The 19827-nt window shown below is 35.4% G+C and overlaps 1 protein-coding gene across 1 annotated transcript; it reads right to left on the bottom strand.

The window, feature by feature from the left end:
- Nucleotides 1-796: 796 nt before the first annotated feature.
- On the bottom strand, nt 797-3105 carry LOC121409537 (tripartite motif-containing protein 2-like). The gene has a single exon (XM_041601453.1). The coding sequence runs from the start codon at nt 3098-3100 to the stop codon at nt 1262-1264; it is 1839 nt and encodes a 612-aa protein (XP_041457387.1). The 5' UTR covers nt 3101-3105; the 3' UTR covers nt 797-1261.
- Between the last annotated feature and the right edge of the window lie 16722 nt (nt 3106-19827).

Raw genomic sequence — 19827 nt, 5'->3', positions numbered from 1 at the left:
TTTCTATTTAAAACAGCAATAGAATCCATTCACCTCTGCAGTATTGTTATTCACTAAATAAATGTAGCATCGTAAACAACATGACACACATTTTATCAATTTTTAAAAGTTCAATAAAAAATTATATATATATATATATACATTTATAATCTTCCATTCTCTTTTCATGTTAGTATAAGTTTTCTTGTTGATGTATTTATATCAAGTAATGTGATTTGGCAAAAAGCAGCCATATAAATGAAATTAGAGACAAGAGAGAGTTATCTACAAAAGATGATGAATTAATTTAGTCTTTCTAACAAGTCAAGATTCTACAATTTTCATGTATATCAAAGGATACAAGTAAACATATGTACCGATAATAAATCAAAGTTCAATGATTCCTTTATCTTTCAACTATTTTAAGGCTCAGGCTGATGATAACATGAATTTAATGGCCTCAATTGAGCAAACAAGTCACTGAACATTTACTTCAAAACCTCATGAAAAATAAAAAAGTTAACATGGTTGATAGAATTTGAAATTTTACTTTCATCATTTATGCATGCCAAGTCATGATACAGCAAGTAAGCTGATGTTCTCACTTTCTTTTTTTTAATATGAATTGTTAATTGTTTCATTGCTTATAAGAGTATGGACTAACTTTCATTTTTTAAAAGACAATTTTCTTTACAGATTAATTTCCAGAAAGTGATAAAAACATGAAAAATTTGAAAAGCCATAACTTCGTTATTTCATTTCTGGTTTTGATAAAATTCTATTGTCTTACATAATGTACATACTATTTTAGGTGTGGAGAATGCATAGTCCACTTATGTAACTATATGCAGGCAAATGCAAGATCAAATATTTGTGTTTTTTATATGAGTATAACTGCTACAAGTAAATGAATACATGATACAATTTCTTGATTCATTTTATTTATAACATTTTCCACAAATCAGTTGGATAAATTCAATTTGATCGGGATTGGATAAGAAAATACCGAGACATCTGAAAATTGAATAATTTTGCAATGTCTTGGAATACTTTTAACTATTATGTCAAAGTTTATATCCACATTCTATTCATTTCTGATCACCTTAAGACCGCATCGTAAAATAAAGACACAGCGAAAGTGCCGGTTACTTATAATTTTGGATTTTTTTCTAGGAAAGTTGAAGAACTATATGAAGAAATTTATGTCATCTAGAAAGTCAATTTTTAACGCTGTATACAATATTATTATACGACGTATTTTTTTCGGTTTCATCCACGATTTTTATGTGATCATAATAATATAGAGGTTATCAGGAGTGCAGAAGGCGATCTCTCCTGATCGGTACTGCTGGAGATAATACCACTTTCTCGTAGGCTTCTCAATCTTGTACTCATTAACGAGGTTCCGAACGTGCTTCAGCTCGTCATTGTACTCATCGATGCTCACCAAACCTTCATCGTGGTTCACCTGGGCTATCAGGATTGTATTGCTTTGAGACACTGCAGCGTATGGGTAAGTATTACTTCCTTTGGATAATGTATGTTTTACATCACCTTCTTTGTCAATCAATCGTACAGTATTACCTGTAATAATGATTAGTGAATCATTGTAAGAAGTGATTTGCCCAGGTACATATCCGTGGCATGGTATCTCCTTGATTGCCTTCCCACCTGCTGATGAGAACACCAGGATCTTCTTGGGTTTCCTGTAGCTAACATAGATCAGATCATCACTATCAACAGTGAGGTCAGAAACTCCACCTTCATCGTGATTCAGAGTCTCAAACATCACATCCAACTTCATGAACTCTGGTGTGTACAGTGCTAAAGTGTTTGATGAATCAATTACAACACATCGACCATCAGAGAGGAAACCCAATGCACTAATCTTAACATCCTTGAGGACTGTCTGCTGGAGATGACCATCAAAAGAGAAGATGTTCACGCCACGTGCTATCCCACATCCTACTGCCATCCTACCATCTGGTGTGTTTACCATGGCATTCATGCTATCTTTAGAAGGCAAAGCAATGCTCTTTAAAATCTCATTAACAATCTTTCCAAGACCTAGCTCGTCCTTTCCAACATTTCTCTCAAAAATTGATCTTTTCGCCTTCCCGCATGTTTTATTCGGTTGCTCATAATCAGGATTTTCCTGATTTAAGGCCTCTTGTAGGTCTTCACATAAAGTGTCATACACAGCCAAAGTATCCATGTCCACTGGTGCATTTCCCCTATTGGTTACCATCTCAGCAATGGTCGTCAACTGATTGATGCGCTGCTTAGCTGATTTCTTCATTTCTCCTAGGGCTTCCTCTACTCTTTCAGTCGTTCCCTTGATTTCCCCAAGTAGGATTTCTCTTTTTTCTGTCAACTGCCGAACCGCTTCATCATATGCTTTGTTCATGTCATCTGTACAATGCTTCATAGCATCATCCACACACTTCTGCTCTTTATCGATGAGATCGATGTAATTCTGAAAGCTAGATTGTTTCTTCTCCACCTTTGATTTAAGCTCGTCGATGGTCTTCGTGTGATGACTTTCATAAACAGCTGACTCGATGACCTGGTGTCCTTGATCTTTATGTTCCATAACAACACACCTGAAGCATGTGAATCTCTTACAATTAGAACAGAAACATTCTTCGTCTTCTTTTGGATGTTTCCTGCATTTCCGGTATCTACGTATTGACACCTTTCCTGATGAGATCTCACTCATGGCTATGGTCTCATGATCGACAAAGTTTTTCCACTGAGAGTGCATATTGTGGCAAGTAGTACATAGATAGTTGCCACAGTCTCGGCAGTAGACAACAGCTTTGGGCTTATCCTCGGAATCACAATTCGTGCAAATCTGATGTTGATTTTTCACGTCATCTGTAAGATTCCTCAAAGCTAGGCTTGCTGGTAGTTGGCTGACATCCTGATTTGGGACCTGGGTATCGGCTCTGCAGACAGGGCATCGGATTATCTGATCGTCACCATGGCACTCCAAGAGCTTTTCCAGACAGACCTTGCAGTAGGTGTGGGAACAAGACAGGATCTTTGGATCAGTAAAGGTAGTCAGACAAACGGGACACTCCAGACTCTGAACGATCGTGTCTTTTAATTCCTCAGTCATGACTGAATTCTAAAGAATAAAAAAAAATCATGAGAAGGAAAAACAATTCTTTCGTCTCTGGAGCGCACCTCTCAGAGGCCGCAGAAACGGGGGGGAGGGGGGAAAGCAGGGGGTTCAGCTACCGTACTTTACCTCAAAACTGTGTACAAAAAAACGTAAAAATGACCATTAATTTGATTATGATTTTTGGCATGGTTAGCCCCCTCCCCTTTCAAAACCCTTCCGCGGCCTCTGCCTCTATGAAGTAGGAGGAAGTAACTGCCACCCCTCCATTAAACACACACACACGATTTTGAAAGGAACAAACGAACGGTACGTCGTTTATTTCTAGATTTATTCATTCTTTAGCCTTAATTGAACAGGTATATACCCATCTGAAATAAAGCTCCAGTGATGTTTATTCTAAGAAATTATAATAATGTTAATGATAAGTAGAAAAACAGTAAAAATGTATATTATTATGCATGTATATATAGTTTAACATTTTCTTTAAAAGAAAGGCACAACGTACTTCCTTTGTGATTTGTTATCTTTTCGTCTTTTCGGAATATACGTTCTTACATGTAAATTAATTTTCACTTTCTAATAACTGAAATTTTGCTGTGATTAGGCCTATAAAGTAAGCAGAAAAGTGAAAATGTTATCAAAATTTGATAAATTTTTATAAAGCTACCACATTTAAACTATATGCATTGCTTGAATATTAAGCTTAACATCACTTTATTGAGCTCACCATAAAAGTACGGAATTCGAATGATCATAATCTGTATATCAATGTTTCTTTAATAAGATAATTTTTATTATTCCCAATTATTCATTTAATTGTTTGTATAATTTTCACAAATCAACTTATTTTCGCTGGGTATAACAAGCCAATCCTTCTGTAAATTACTAATCATTTTTTTTATTTCATACATAATTTTGCAATACTTTTTCCATCTTTGGAATTGCGCCTCACTGTGACTTCGGGAGACATTCCGTAGGCTAAATGGCTAAGACATCGATGTGAATAAAAATTTGCACAGGTTTTTGATTTGAGAAAAATTATTGAATTCAGTCACCTTTGCATTATGATCCGTCAGTTGCAGATACATGTATATTAAACGGATGGTTCGGGCTGAAAGTATTTATAGCTTAATAAATAGAGTAGACTTCATTGAGCAAAATGCCGAAAATTTCGTCATTTTATCCAAAATTGGATAACAAAGTTATTGAATTTTAAAGTTTAGCAATAGTTTGTGAAAACAGTTGTCATGAATATCCATCAGGTAGGCTGATGATGTCAGATCCCACTTTTTCTTTGGTATTTTATCATATGAAATTAGGTTTACTTAAAAAAAATCTTTTAAAAACTAGAAAAATTGGATTGACAACTGATTTAGTGCATTAGATATTTATTGCTGCAACTTATTTCATTATAAGGGAGACATATTAACAACCAATTTCTAATGGGGAAGTTTATGAAACCATAAAGTCAATGAAACGTAACAAATCTCCTGGTTTTGATGGATTGCCAATAGAATTTTATATGACATTTTGGCCTGATATTTGTGACTTACTTTTAAATTCATTTAATTATTCAATGGAGAGTGGCATGATGTCGAATTCTCAAAGAAATGGGGTAATAACGTTGATTCCAAAGAAGGATAAAGATGTTAATTATTTGAAAAACTATAGACCAATTTCGCTTTTAACTGTTGACTACAAAATTTTTACCAAGACTCTTGCGAACCGCTTGAAAATATGTTTAAACCCCTTAATTCACCAAGATCAGTCTGGTTTTCTAAAAGGAAGAAATATTGGTTTTAATATTAGGTTGATTTTAGATTTGATTGAATATACTGAGGCAAATAATATTCCTGGAGCTATTTTACTCCTTGATATACAGAAAGCATTTGACAGTGTAAACCACGATTTTTTACTAGAAGTTTTGAATCCCTTTAGTAAGGGAACAAAATTTATTAAGTGGGTAAAAACCATTTATTGCGAGAGGAAAAGTTATGTTATGAATAATGGATTTTTAACTAAGGTAATTAGTATGGAAAGAGGCATATTCCAAGAGTGCCCAATTTCCCCCTATCTTTTTTTACTTGTAATTGAAACAATGGCTTTAGCTGTGAGACAAAATGACACTATCTAAGGTATTCCAATCCAAAATGAAGAAGTGAAAATTTCATTAATGGCGGATGATTCAACTTGTTTTTTGGACGGTTTCTTGGAATCTTTTAATATTTTATTTCAAGTGCTTGATAAATTTGCTAGTAGTTCAGGGTGTAGGCTTAACTTTTCTAAGTCAGAAGCTATCTTGATAGGAAGGAAAAAGGGTTGTCTAGATTTCCCATTTGCTGAAAGAGGTCTAACATGAAGAGGTAATTCTTTCAAAACATTGGGTATTCAATTCTCGTTGAATTTTAATTCACTGTATAGTCTTAACTATGTTCCTAAACTGAGGCAGATAGAGAATATATTGAATTGTTGGCGCTCATGAAATTTGTCTTTTGTTGGAAAAATCTGTGTTATTAAAACTTAAAGCAAATTTTTTAAAGTTCTAAATACTTTATTTAACAGATTTATTTGGAGTGGAGGTAAGGACAGAGTAAAGAGGAAATATATTTTTGTAATGACTTTTCTGCCTGTGGGCTCAAGATGGTTGATCCCTATACATTTTCATTGGCTCAGAAAATGATTTGGGTAAAATTTTTGTTAAATGATAATTACAATAGTGGATGGAAATTAATTGAAGTTTCCTTTTTAGACAAATTTAATGCAATGAGATACATCTTGTGGAAGGCCCATGCACCTGAACAAATTTTGAATAATTTAAATTGTTCCCTACTTGCAGACTCAATCCGGACCTGGTACTTGTTTAGAGATAAAGCTTCCAGAAAAGAGTTCGGTTATGATTGTTTGTACTTGGGTTATTCACATTGTATTTGGTTTAATAGAAACGTCAGATCCAAATCAAAACAATTTTTCATTTATGAAAATTGGTTTAATAAGGGCATAGTTTTTATAAGTGATCTCTTTAATCCACCCCATCCAGGTTACGAGTTATTTAAGGAATTAGTTCTCGACTTTGAAATTTCAGCAAAAGATAGAAGAAAATATAATTTTTTTATTACAAAATATTCCTGGTCCATGGCTAGATTGGCATAATAATCCAGATTTAGATATCCATTCCGAAGTTGTAGATAAATTATTAGAGAAAAGGAAAGTTAGGAGTTATGCATACTCGATATTTTTCGATCAATGTCTCCCAGATAATTGTATTTCCTTTTGGGAAGAGTCATGCCCTCCTAACGACAAAGTAGACTGGGAGAAAATACATTTGCTGAATTTTAAGAGTACTATTGATAGCCGCCTCAGATCATTTTATTTCAAGGTGTTTCATAAGACAATCGCCCTAAATGCATTTTTATTTAAAATCAAGAGAAAAGATTCCCCAAATTGTTCATTCTGTAAAACAGACCTTGAAACAATTGTACATATATTTTGTGATTGTCCGGTGGTTAACATTGTATGGGACAATCTTTTATCGATAAAAAACAAAAAACAACATTCGAATATTATTCTTTCCCCCTTTGTAAAGATTTTTGGTATTCAAGGTGATAATTTTCTAACATTCATTTTCCTTGCTTTCAAATACTATGTTCACTTTTGTAAATTTAATAACAAAACCCCAAATATTGTGGAATTCAAAGGTCGTATCAAAGGTATTAAGGATATTGAATATGTTTTGGCGAAGAAGAATGGTAAATTACCTGTACATTTTAAAAAGTGTAGATTTGATATCTAATTTGATTTATGTATCTGTCTTGACAAGTATATACCTACATGTATGTAAGTGCTGCTCTCTTTAATCATGTAAATAGCTTGTTGATTTGTTTGATTTGTACTGTGATTTATTTTTTTGATCAATAAAGATTGAAAGAAAAAAATAAGGGAGACATATTATTCACACAAGTATGAAATAATGAAAAAACATGACTTTATGTAATAACATAAAAAACGGAAAGTGGGGATGTGACATCATCAGCCAACCTAATGAATATTGATGATCACTGTTTTCACAAAATATTGCTAAATAACTTCAATAACTTTTTTTTGTTATCCGATTTTGATGAAATTTTCAGCATTTTGCTCAGTGAATTTTACTCTATTTATTAAGATATAAATATTTTTAGCCTGGACTATCCCTTTAAAGTTGATATCGTTTAATGTGCACTGAATATTAATGGCCTGGGTTCTCTTAAGGATAGTGGTAAACTGATCATTATCATCGTGTACAAATAATATCTATTCTTATTAGCATTCCAAAAGACCTTTGATTTTATCAATATTTATTATAACACAGCAATAATGATAACAACATTCTATCCTTGTAATGGCGCATATATAATTGTCTCTACATGACTGTATATGCTGCATATAGCTGGATATGGATACGCCCTAATTTTCATACAGCTACCCCGGGCAGCCATCCCCTCATTCTCGGCACTGGTATCATGCCGAGTTGTGTTTTATTTACTTTTACATGTATACTTCTTTGCAAACTTATACATTGATTTTAAATTTAATGGACTTGACATGATGGCGACATATTTTGTCGGGTTACATTCGTTATTCCAAAGGTTTCATTTTTTTTAGCTCGCACTTTGCGCTCACACTATTCAAATAGGGCTTGTGAGATTATTACAAATTTATGCTGTTTATCAGAATAAAGCTGAGAAATGACTTTTAAGGACATGGGCGTTTTGCCCCCCCCCCCCTCCCCCCAAAATATTTCACGACCAAGAAAATAAGTATAAAAGAAAAGAGATAAGGGTGAGATATATCATTTTCCAAATATTATGTAAAAATCTATCACGAACTTGGATTTTTGTAAAAACTTTTGCTCGCTTGCTTCGCTCGCTCACAACTTTTTTATTAATTGTACACGATACGACATGTCGAGGGGCCGATCGGGAAAATATGGGTGAAAAAAATCCCCCCCCCCCCTTATTGGCGGAAGCTGAATCCGCCCCTGCGTTAAACGTTATCAATTTTAATATATCTGTAACTGACGGATCATGATGCAAAGGTGTTTGAATTAAATAATTTTGCTCAAATAAAAATTTTGGGTAAATTTTTATATTTTATCTCCGTTCACATCGATGAAAGTCTTAGTCATTTATAGCCTACGGAATGTCTCCCAGATCAGAAATGTATCATAATTATGGAATCCTAGTTCACTTTGGACTAAAAATGCTATTTAAGAGTATTCTTTATCAAAATGAGAAATGTTAGTAATTTCCAAGATGAAAATGCGGAGAGACAGCGGCGTATCTAGAAAAAACGGCGAATATATTTTAATTCTACATGTTTTTTTTTTTTACATACGTAGCTAGTTTATTATGATTTTACATAATACTTAGTAAATATTTACATGCAATTAAGACATGCATTAACTTTGATTGAATTATCTGTTCAGTGATATCTATCCTTTCATTTTCGGAAATACGAACCTCAGTTATTTCATTTTCAGACTAAGAACCTTATTTCATTTTTGGACTAACGAACCTTCGGAATAACGAACCTTCGGAACTACGAACCTTTGGAATAATGAACCTTCGGAATAACGAACCATCGGAATAATGAACCTTCGGAATAAGACAGTCAATTCTTGTGAGAATTCCAAAAGACCTTTGATTTTATCAATATTTATTTCAACACAGCAATAATGACAACAACATACTATCCTTGTAATGGCGCATATCAAATTGTCTCTACATGTATATGCTGCAGATAGCTGGATATAGGGCTCGGTGTAAAAATGGCAGAGGTAATAATGGCAGAGGTAAAAATGGCAGAGGTAAAAATGGCAGAGGTAATAATGGCAGAGGTAAAAATGACAGAGGTAAAAATGGCAGAGGTAATAATGGCAGAGGTAAAAAATGGCAGAGGTAATAATGGCAGAGGAAATAATGGCAGAGGTAAAAATGGCAGAGGTAAAAATGGCAGAGGTAAAAATGGCAAAGGTAAAAATGGCAGAGGTAAAAATGGCAAAGGTAAAAATGGCAGAGGTAATAATGGCAGAGGTCATAATGGTATAGGTAAAAAGGGTAAAAAGGTAAAAAAAAATCAAAAAGTCCCCGCATGTAAGCCCTACATAGATTAACTAAGAAAGGTTCTAAGAAAATAAAAATAATGGAAAGGGTGACATTTTTTAAATCATAGATAGATCGTCTACACCAAATTGATAATCTTTTGGCTGAAATATCTTATTTTTTCTGGACTCTCATGGACGGCCTTCTCATCTCAAGTCGCTGTATTAATATTCAAATTTGAAGCACACTCTTGATCGCAATTGTACTTAATTCATTACAGGGGAAGTTTAACCTCAGTTAAAAGTCGTTGTAGAATAGCAACAAACAAAAAAATGATATTGGTGAGGGTTTTAGGAAATCAATCGAAGATTTAAAAAGCTATACTTTTATATTTTAATGATGACGTCATTTGCGAGCAGCTTTCCCATATTTGGTGTATAGAATATATAAATGAAATTTAATTTTCTAGAAAAAAACCCAAATGTTTTTTTTATCTTCAGTATATATCAAGAGACAAATAATTTCACTGACGCTCCTGAAATATTTTTTAAAACAATTATGAACCATTTTATAGTGCATAAAATGTCATGGGGCAGCTTCCCATATATGACGTCAAACCCTTTGGGAACCTGCATCCACTTGGACTAGCTGCATAGAGGTATTGCTCTAAAAACTGAACAATAATTGTATCATTTACATTTAACATATCACATTAATCAGGGGCAGATCCAGGATTTTCCAAGGGGGGCACATTTTCTTGAAAAATGACACGCAAAAAAGTTTTTCGCCTACTAACTCGTCCACAAAGATAATTAGCAAGCAGAAAAGGGTCTCGCTTTAAAAAGGGGGCACACATGAGTTAGCATATTTGCTAAGATTCTAATTGTACGTCTCAAGGGGGGCACGGGCCAGCAGTGCCCCATGGATCCGCCAGTTACATCAATATCTATTCATCATGATCCATCATGATGTGGAAATAAAAAAAAATACTTTTATTAAAGAATGTTCAGTTATTTTTTTTTATCCAGGTTAAATTATGAAAGTAGTTCGAAGTAGACCCGAACTTGTTCGTTTCAGAGGGTTAGTGGCTGCACACATTGGTGTTTACATTTAAAAAATCGTTGGGTTTGTATGTAAAGCGTTGTTCTGCTTACGAGCTTAAGATCCTTCCATCATACAGTCACTAACTGAAATCATTTTGGAAAGAAAATGCTTGAGTTTAGTCATATAAATGACAGAGTATAGATCTTTTAATGACAAAAAATAAACATAATATTTCATCAGTTTTTATAACCCATTTCGTCGACAAAAGTCCGGTCATGGATGATATTATTATGATGTAACCTATCTTTATCATCTTTACCTCATTATTACCTCTGCCATTATTACCTCTGCCATTTTTACCTCTGCCATTTTACCTCTGCCATTTTTACCTCTGCCATTTTTACATCTGCCATTTTTACCTCTGCCATTATTACCTCTGCCATTTTTACCTCTGCCATTTTTACCTCTGCCATTTTTACCTCTGCCATTTTTACCTCTGCCATTTTTACCTTTGCCATTTTTACCTCTGCCATTATTACCTCTGCCATTTTTACCTGGCACCGGATATAGATGCTACCCCCCCCCCCCTCATACTCACTAGTATCATGCCGAGTGGTGTTTTCTTTACTTTAACATGTATACTTCTTTGCAAACTTATACATTGATTTTAAGTTTCATAGACTTGATCGGGTTACATTCATTAATCCGATGGTTCGAGTCCGAAAATGAAATAAGGTTCGTTTTTCCGAAGGTTCTTTAGTCCGAAATGAAATGAGGTTCGCTTTTCTGAAAATGAAAGGATAGAAATTGCTGAACAGATAATTAAATCAGATAATTAAATCAAAGTTAAGCACAATGCATGTGTTAATTGCATGTAAATTTTATTGATTATTATGTGAAATCATAATAAACTAGCTACGTATGGAATTCAATAGAATTAATTGGAATTTTGTTTTATTTTAAATTGTTTTATAGAATTCATTCAACATAAAATACAATATCATTATTTTTCGAGTAACATAATACGAATATAACTGTTTCAATATCATTTTGACTTGATCAAAAACATATAGACGAATATAATCGCATACATTCGTAATTCCGAAGCTTCGTAATTCCGAAGGTTCGGTTATTCCGAAGGTTCGTATTTCCGAAGGTTCGTAATTCCGAAGGTTCGTTAATCCGAAAACGAAATAAGGTTCGTAATTCCGAAGGTTCGTTAATCCGAAAACGAAATAAGGTTCGTTAATCCGAAAACGAAATAAGGTTCGTTAATCCGAAAACGAAATAAGGTTCGTTAATCCGAAAATTGAATAAGGTTCGTATTTCCGAAAATGAAAAATTATTCATTTTTGTAACAAAAACGGTGTTGTCATTACAAGATTACACGATATTATGCAGTGACGATCGATGATACATGCATGTGTTGAGGCCCAAAGCATGTATTTCATTAAGAATAGGCGCCCTGATCAAGCATAGGCTAATTTCGATTTTATCTGAGCAATTGAAAACTGGACATTTTATTTTTTTTTTGTAACCAGGAATAGAATGAGTTCCTCAATAAACAATTCTCTGGTTGAAACACGCATCATCTTCATGGCTAACTGCAAGAAGTTCTTTAAATGTCCCCTTTAGATCAGGTCAGAGCTTATATATTTAAAATTTCTGTTTGCGATCTTGCTCGCAGTTATTATCTAAATTTAGTTACATAGGCATCTCGTTTTGAAGATCACAAACATATTGCCCATCGTATTAAAAAAAATATATAGCTCGCGCTCGCATTATTTAAAAAGGGTTTATCATGTTATAACATATTTACTTTATTTTATAAGCATAAAGCTAATTATTGACTGTTAGGACTACCCTTTCAAAGAAACAAACAAGAATCAACTTCAAGCTGCCGATCGAGGAAAATGTGGCTGAAAAAAATATCCCCCCCCCCATTTGACGAAAGTTTGATCCGCCGGGAGGGAGGCATGGGGCACTTGCACCCCAAAAATGAAATAAAAAACAGGGAAATTAATATTTTCCGAAATGGGAAAGTTCCTTTTTCAAAAATAAATATGCCGTTTTTCGTGTTTTTTTTTCGAAATAAAATACTCTTTTTAAAGTATACAAGTTAAGTTTTCAGGCTGGAATATTGCAAATTTTCAGCTTGCGCTTCGCACTCTCATTCGATTGGTGAAATATGCATCCTAAAGAGGTCACTAAATTCTTTCTTTAACAGGTTCCTTTTCTGGTCAGTATGTTTAAGCTGCGTTTTGTGCTCGTGTTAATTTTTTAGTTAGATGCACATCTTTTTAATGACAGCAGAAATCTGCTGGGATTTTTAAAAACTTATTTTCATTTTTTATTGAAATACCCTAAAGTTTTAGCTTGTGATTCACGCTCGCAACACCTCGAAATTATGCCATTTTAAGAATAATTGACCCCAAAAAACGTTTTACAACTTCACCTTTGAATTTGTTTTACCAAGCCGCTCGCTCATTACACTCTCTCCCGAAAAATAAAGCCTAAATATACGTTTTGCCATAATAAGAAATCACTTCAAAAAAGGTTTTTCTCTACTTAATCACTATCAAACACAATGACTCCAAACAGATGATAATTTTAAGGGGAAATATCACCAAAGTGTCCATTTTGACGTATGAGTTTCATTTTTTGGCTTTACCCCCCAACGAAAATTCGTTCGGCCGCCCTTGCCTTTCCATCCTCATAACAATTGAACGGCAACAGTGTCCCCCGCCCCCCCCCCCCCCTCCCCCTTGACTCTGCCTCTGCTTTCCCGGTTTTCATTTTTCGGATTAACGAACCTTATTTCGTTTTCGGATTAACGAACCTTCGGAAAAACGAACCTTATTTCGTTTTCGGATTAACGAACCTTCGGAACAACGAACCTTATTTCGTTTTCGGATTAACGAACCTTCGGAACAACGAACCTTATTTCGTTTTCGGATTAACGAACCTTCGGAACAACGAACCTTATTTCGTTTTCGGATTATCGAACCTTCGGAAAAACGAACCTTATTTCGTTTTCGGATTAACGAACCTTCGGAACAACGAACCTTATTTCGTTTTCGGATTAACGAACCTTCGGAACAACGAACCTTATTTCGTTTTCGGATTAACAAACCTTCGGAACAACGAACCTTATTTCGTTTTCGGATTATCGAACCTTCGGAACAACGAACCTTATTTCGTTTTCGGATTATCGAACCTTCGGAATAACGAACCGTCGGAATAACGCCACAAATGTTCGGATTAACGAACCCTTTTTCGTTTTCGGATTAACGAACATCGAGGTATAGGCAATTTACGTGTTTCGGAATTACGAACCTTCGGAATTACGAAGCTTCGGAATTACGAAGTGTAACCAATACTATACATGAGTAAATTTAACAAACAAGTTAAGACTAACAAGCAATACAGAAACATAACAAAACAAAATAGAGGGGGAAAATATGATAAAAAGGAGGCAGTTTTCAGCGGCACAGACGGTCAACATCGGCGGATCCAGGGGGGGTGCGCAGGGTGCGCGCGCCCCCCCCCCTAATATTTGAGCGGCGCCAAAGGCGCCGCTCAAAATAAAATAAAAAGTAAAAGAAAGAAAAGGCGCCGCTTGAAAAAAATAAAGGAAAGAAAAGAAAAGGCGCCGCTTAAAAAAAATTATACACTGATATAACATTAGCAACAGAAAAGGAAAGACTATCCAGCAAAGCGCAATCATATCATCTTCCTTATCTTTTCTTTTAACTACCTTTTTCCCAACAACTTTGCCGGTAGCAGTGCCCTGCCTACATATAACTGGAGCCAATCAAGAATAATCAGCGCCACCTTAATCTAAATCGGCGCCGGACAAGAATAATCAGCGCTATTTGGTTATAAATCGGCGCCAGTCAAGAACAATCGGCACTGCCAGAGTCTTAACCGGCGGCCGATCAAGGATAATTAGCGCCACCTAAATCTAAATCGACGCTGGAGAAGAATAATCGGCGCCATCTGGTTATAAATCGGCGCTGCCTAAGTTCTTAACCGGCGCCGATTAAGGATAATCAGCGCCACCTATATCTAAATTGGGGCTGGTCAAGAATAATCAGCACCACCTGATTAAAAATCGGCGCCAGTCAAGAATAATCGGCGCCTCCTGTTTCTAAATCGGCGCCAGTCGATAATGAATTGCCGCTGCCTGAATCTTACGTGACGTTGGTAAAAATAATCAGCACTACTTGTTTAAATCGGCGCCGGTCAAGACAAATCGGCGCTTCCGCTTTGTCTTAACCGGCGCCACCTAAATTTAAATCGGCGCCGGTCAAGAATGATCAGCGGCCCTGATTCCAATAAATAGGCGCCGGTAGAATAACGAAGAAGGGCCTATTGCCAACCAAATCTAGATCGACGCCGGTCAAGAATGATCAGCGGCACCTAGTTATACATTTTATTGTTGAATGGTCATAACGAATAACAAAGCGTATCGCATGCCCTTGCAGAGTGGACTTGTTCGTTACAGTTGCCCACAGATGTCATGAAATCTTTAATTTGTTATTCAAAAAATCCCAGAATCATTCAAAAGTGTAGAGCAAATCCTTTAATTTTGATATTATTTTGCAATGCTTTAGTAAGAAAAAGTCAGTCACCTAACCTCTTTGGCCTTTAGTGTAAGACAGCTACTATGTTTTATAAAGATGATTCGATATTTTAGTCCAAAACAGCTAAAACCCGTTGCTTATACCGGGAGTGTATAATTACGCAACCAGACGTATATTCGTTAGACCTTTAACCACTAAATATGATTTTCATTGTATACAGTTTGTCAATACCTTTGTTTTAACGTTTAAATATTTACGCCATAAATTTTGATTTATTTTCATCTTCCATGAAGTTAAAAGTTTTTTATCTGATCACTCTGGAAGAAGTTTAAAACAAAGATAACGATACCTGTAAAACTGGAGAACTATTTCCAAAGGTCTGTCTTGAAGGATCTCCTTCTGAATTCAGGTCATAATCATTATATCCAGTTTCATCAAATAATTACCCATTACAAATTGCATTAGATTTAGTGAAAAGCATCACAATATATATATAAATACCAAATTCTGTAGATAGGCCTATACATCATGTACATGAAATTTGAATGATGATATATAAACCTGGATTGGTGATGTATTCCAAATGATTCATGATGTAGTATCATTGTATAAGCAGAGGCGCCGATCCGGGGGGGGGGGCGATCGCCCCACCAATGAAAATATTGGGGGCAAACATATCGTTTTGCCCTTCCCCAATAATTCCGCATGTGCAAAAATACAATAAGATGGTAATGTTACGCAGAAATCAGCAAGCGAGATTGAGCTACACAACTCGTTCTTTATTTAAAATCGTGCTCAAATTGTCCACTTTTCAGATTGGAATATAAAAATTTTCAGCTCGCGCTTCGCGCTCGCATAATTTCTGTAGCAAAACTCCATACTTTTCATGATTAAATAGGTGAATAGAATGTCCCGTTTTCAGTTCTGAACCTCAAAAAGAATTCCCGCTTCGATTTGCAATAATCTTTTTGTTGGATATAATCTTGTTCTTTTTTAAAAAAATATTTGACAGGGTCGGACTTTATCCCTTTTTCAACATTTTCTTTTATGGCGCCGGTGAAGTGCAAAATATGTGCGCCGCCCGGCAGTGCGCACCCCCTTTCGCCCGGCAGTGCGCACCCCCTTTCGCCAAAAGCTGGATCCGCCTATGGTCAAATAAATGAGTTAAATCGGCAACACGCTCCAATGTTGTTTTTTATTATGGTCGTCAGTGGCACCGCAAAGGCGCATCCAGGACCCCCCCCCCCCTTTATTGCCGGAGATTTTTTTTAGGGGAAAGAAAGAAAGTTGAAGAAAAGAAAGGAAAAGAGAGGAGAAAAAAGAAGAGGAAAAATAAGGGGAGGAAGACGAGTGAAAGAAATAAGATGAGGGGGAAACTTGGGGGGGAATCGCTCGCACTTCGTTCTCGCATTGCCTTTAGGTGATTTACATATCTTGCACAATATGGAGCTTAAAACATCGAGTTTTGAAGTCAATATACAAAACATAAATCAGCTCAGAAATCGAACTTTCATTATTATGTTTGATTTACAAATTGATTTTTAAAAAGTGCTTTGTAAAATGTCAGTTTTCTGGTCTGAATATTAATATATTCTGCTCGCGCTGCGCGCTCGGAAATTTTGATTTGTCAGGTACCAATTATTTTCGTGTATTCTATAAAGTTCTCAAAATATCCCTATTCAGGTCTGATCAGGGTGACCATATTTCACAAAATGAAATAAGGGACAATCGACAAAAAGATGAAATAGGGCTACACGTGTTACACCTGTGAAAAATTATGAAGAACTGGAAGGTAGGGTGAACGAAAGAATGAAGGCGAAAGAAAAGAGATGAATTGAGAAGAAAGAAAGACAAAAGTAAGGGAAAATGAAGGGGAAAAAAGAAAGTGAGAATAAAAGGATGAAAGAAAGAATAAAAGAGAGAAAAATGTTTCCGCATTCTTTGAATTGAATACAGAAGGAAAGAAAAACAAAGGAATGGAAGAAGAATACAATATGTGAAAGATAACATAAAGGAGAGGAAGAAAAAGAGTAAGAAAAAGGAGGAAGAATAAAAGAATGAAGGAAAGAAAAATGTTTCCTTCATTCTTTGAAAGAAAGAAGGAAAGCAGTAAGGGAAGAGGAAAGGAAAGAAGGAATTAAGGGAGGGAGGGAGAGAAAGAATAAGGGAAAAAATTAGAATAGTAAAATGAAGAATGAAAGAAAGGAGGAAAGAGAGGGAGGAAGAATTGAGGTGAGGAGGGAATGAAAACATAATGGAAGAAGAGAAAGAATTAAAAGAAAAAGGAGAGGAAGGGATGGGGAGAAAAAAAGGGATATTTGTTAAAGAAGTCGGGTAAGAAAAAGGAGGATACAAAGAAAAATGAACAGAGAGAGAGAGAGAGAGAAAGGATCAGGAAAGACAAATATGAAATAAAGATAGATGGAACAAAAACGGGCAAGCAGGAAGGACGAAGAAAGAAGGATAGAAAAGAAAGGATAGAAAAGAAAGAAAGGTGAGGAAAAAAGTTCAAACATCAAGCAAAAAATCCAATCATCTAACAAAAATCATGATATTTGGTGTTTTTCAAATATATTGTTAGAATAAAAAAATGTTTTAGAAATGAATAAAATTTCAAAGTGATTTTTTTACTTAAAATTGGATGAAACATAGCTGCATCATTTTAACAAGACTCAAAACGAAAGCTGAAACAACTAGATCTAGTTATGAAAACTCAATAACTTGTTCCTCCGAGATTACATCTCCAAATCAGTAATCTGAGAACCCATAATATAGTCATACAAATTTAGCAATAGCAAGAAAATAACAGCAGAACTTGCAAAAGTTTATTTAGATCTATAGATTTTATTGTCTCTGCTTCGTCATCTGTTGCAGTGTTGGTTATTTTGATAAAAATTCGTCAGTTTAAATACATTTTGTTCAATATTCTGAAATACGGGACAAATAGGCGTCCCGGGAAGGGTTTGTCGGGACGCCGGGACAAAGAAGCAAAATACGGGACAATCCCGGGAAATACGGGACGTCTGGTCACCCTGGGTCTGATTGTTAAATGGTATAAGAAATCGCTGCACGCTTGCATTTTAATTGGTGTTATGTATATCTCCACTGGCGTAAATCCGTGTTGATGGGGGGATGACTGAAATATTTTGGCTTTTTTTTCAATCATCTTTTTAGATATGCATAGGAATTGTCATTGATATGTCAACAGTGGCGTACCGTGGGTCACGGTATTGGAGGGGGGCACCGGCAAAATTTTTGAATCACTGAGTGAGCGCGCTCAGTTGCCAGTTATACTGACCCAATAGAGACATTTTATTAAAGGACAATGTCATTAAATAGATATGTATCTCACTAATCAAATAATCCGAGCGCAAAGCGAGAGCTGAATTTTTTTTTTATATTCACACCTAAAAAGGGACATTATAATCAAATTTGTGTAATCATGATAGGTACCTGTCTCGCTAAACAATGCGAGCGCGAAGCGCGAGTTGAAGTTTTCTTATATTTTGACCCCAAACAGCGAGATTTTAAGGAATGTATTTCAGGAATCCATTAAGAGTATGCATATCTAACCATAGACATCTGATGCGAGTGCCAAGCGCTTGCTGATTTTATTAGAATTACATCTGAACACATGAAACACTTTTTGTAGTCATTACAATCATGATTATCATACGCGTCTCACTAATCATATATCGCGAGCGCGAAGCGCGAGCTGAAAATTCAGACAATTCAGACCTGAAGTGGGGTTTCTGTGTAGGAATTAACTAGGACCATATGTATTTCATTAACCAAATGATGCGAGCGCGAAGAGCGAGCTTAAAAATTTTTATATTCAGATCAGATGAAGGGACATTTTAAGGACTGTTTTTAGGTATTCATGAAGAGCAGACATTTCACCAATCCACTAATGCGAACGTAATCACGGACAGGAAATCTTTCATATATACGAAGACCGTAACATGGGGTAATCACTTTTTCAGTCATGAAAAAGAAACATAAGTCACTACATAAAACAATGATAATTCAAGTGATAGGAAATATATTTGGTTTATATTGACTTGAAAACTGGATGTTTTAGTACAACAGGATTATATGTCTCGTTAAACAAACAATGCGAGCACCAGGAACAATGAGGACGTAGGCCTGGGCAAATTATGTTTCATAAAGTTACATGCATGATAAAAATGTTTCTTATGCAATGTAACATACTGTCACAATGTGACTGTAAGTCTATTTAGTGTTAACCCCTAGTAACCATTCAGCTTGTATATAATAAAAGGAATTTGGGTGGTTGACTCTTGTCAAAGTCCCAGAGTCAATCAACTGTATCTTTAAGTAAGTGATCAAACCCGCTGGGGTGTAAGGATTAGAATTTTACTTTGACTTCTTGACAATCTTAGGTCATGAGCATTGGGTCATTTAACTTGATATATTTTGTTAAGTTCAATGGGTCTCTAAAATTCTATAGATGTTTGTTTTTATGTATGAGAGGAAAAGATTGTTGAGAATGTTTGAGATGGGAGTTTTGAATAGGTGAAATTAAAGCTTGGATAGTTAAGTAGTTTTAATTGGATATGTTCAGCGTGGAAGAGTAAAGCAGAGGAATATTGAGAATGTTAATGACTTTGTCTTTGTGAGAGTCAAGATGGAGTGGTGTTTGAGTAAAAGCAAATCAGAAATCGTTTGATTCTCGGGAGAGGAAGACCCTTCCACATTTGGTCTTAACTCGGAGTGTGAGGGTGTGGTTCTCGTAGGCCATTACTTTGGGTGTATGTTGCAGGCTGTGTAGTGCAGGCACAGCGGAGTCTTAATCCCCATCGTTGGCAGGCTGGATCCAGGCAGCACAGGCCAGGTAAAGCCACCACATCTGCCCTCATCTCACCAGGCACGACTGTTCCAAAGAACTGTAAGTTCACTATTTTATTGGTATAATTAATTATTGTAATTAAAAGCAAAACTTAGTGTTTTCAAAGAAAACAGAAATTCAGTAATTATTTTGCTTATGATT

This window comes from Lytechinus variegatus, chromosome 2, assembly GCF_018143015.1.
Source record: "Lytechinus variegatus isolate NC3 chromosome 2, Lvar_3.0, whole genome shotgun sequence".
Lineage (NCBI taxonomy): Eukaryota > Metazoa > Echinodermata > Echinoidea > Temnopleuroida > Toxopneustidae > Lytechinus > Lytechinus variegatus.
The sequence above is the reverse complement of the archived record's forward strand: the minus strand, read 5'-3'. Positions and strand labels throughout refer to the sequence as shown.

Coding starts and splice junctions, on each gene's coding strand:
- LOC121409537 (XM_041601453.1), bottom strand. CDS start 3,100: ATGACTGAGGAATTAAAAGACACGATCGTTCAGAGTCTGGAGTGTCCC.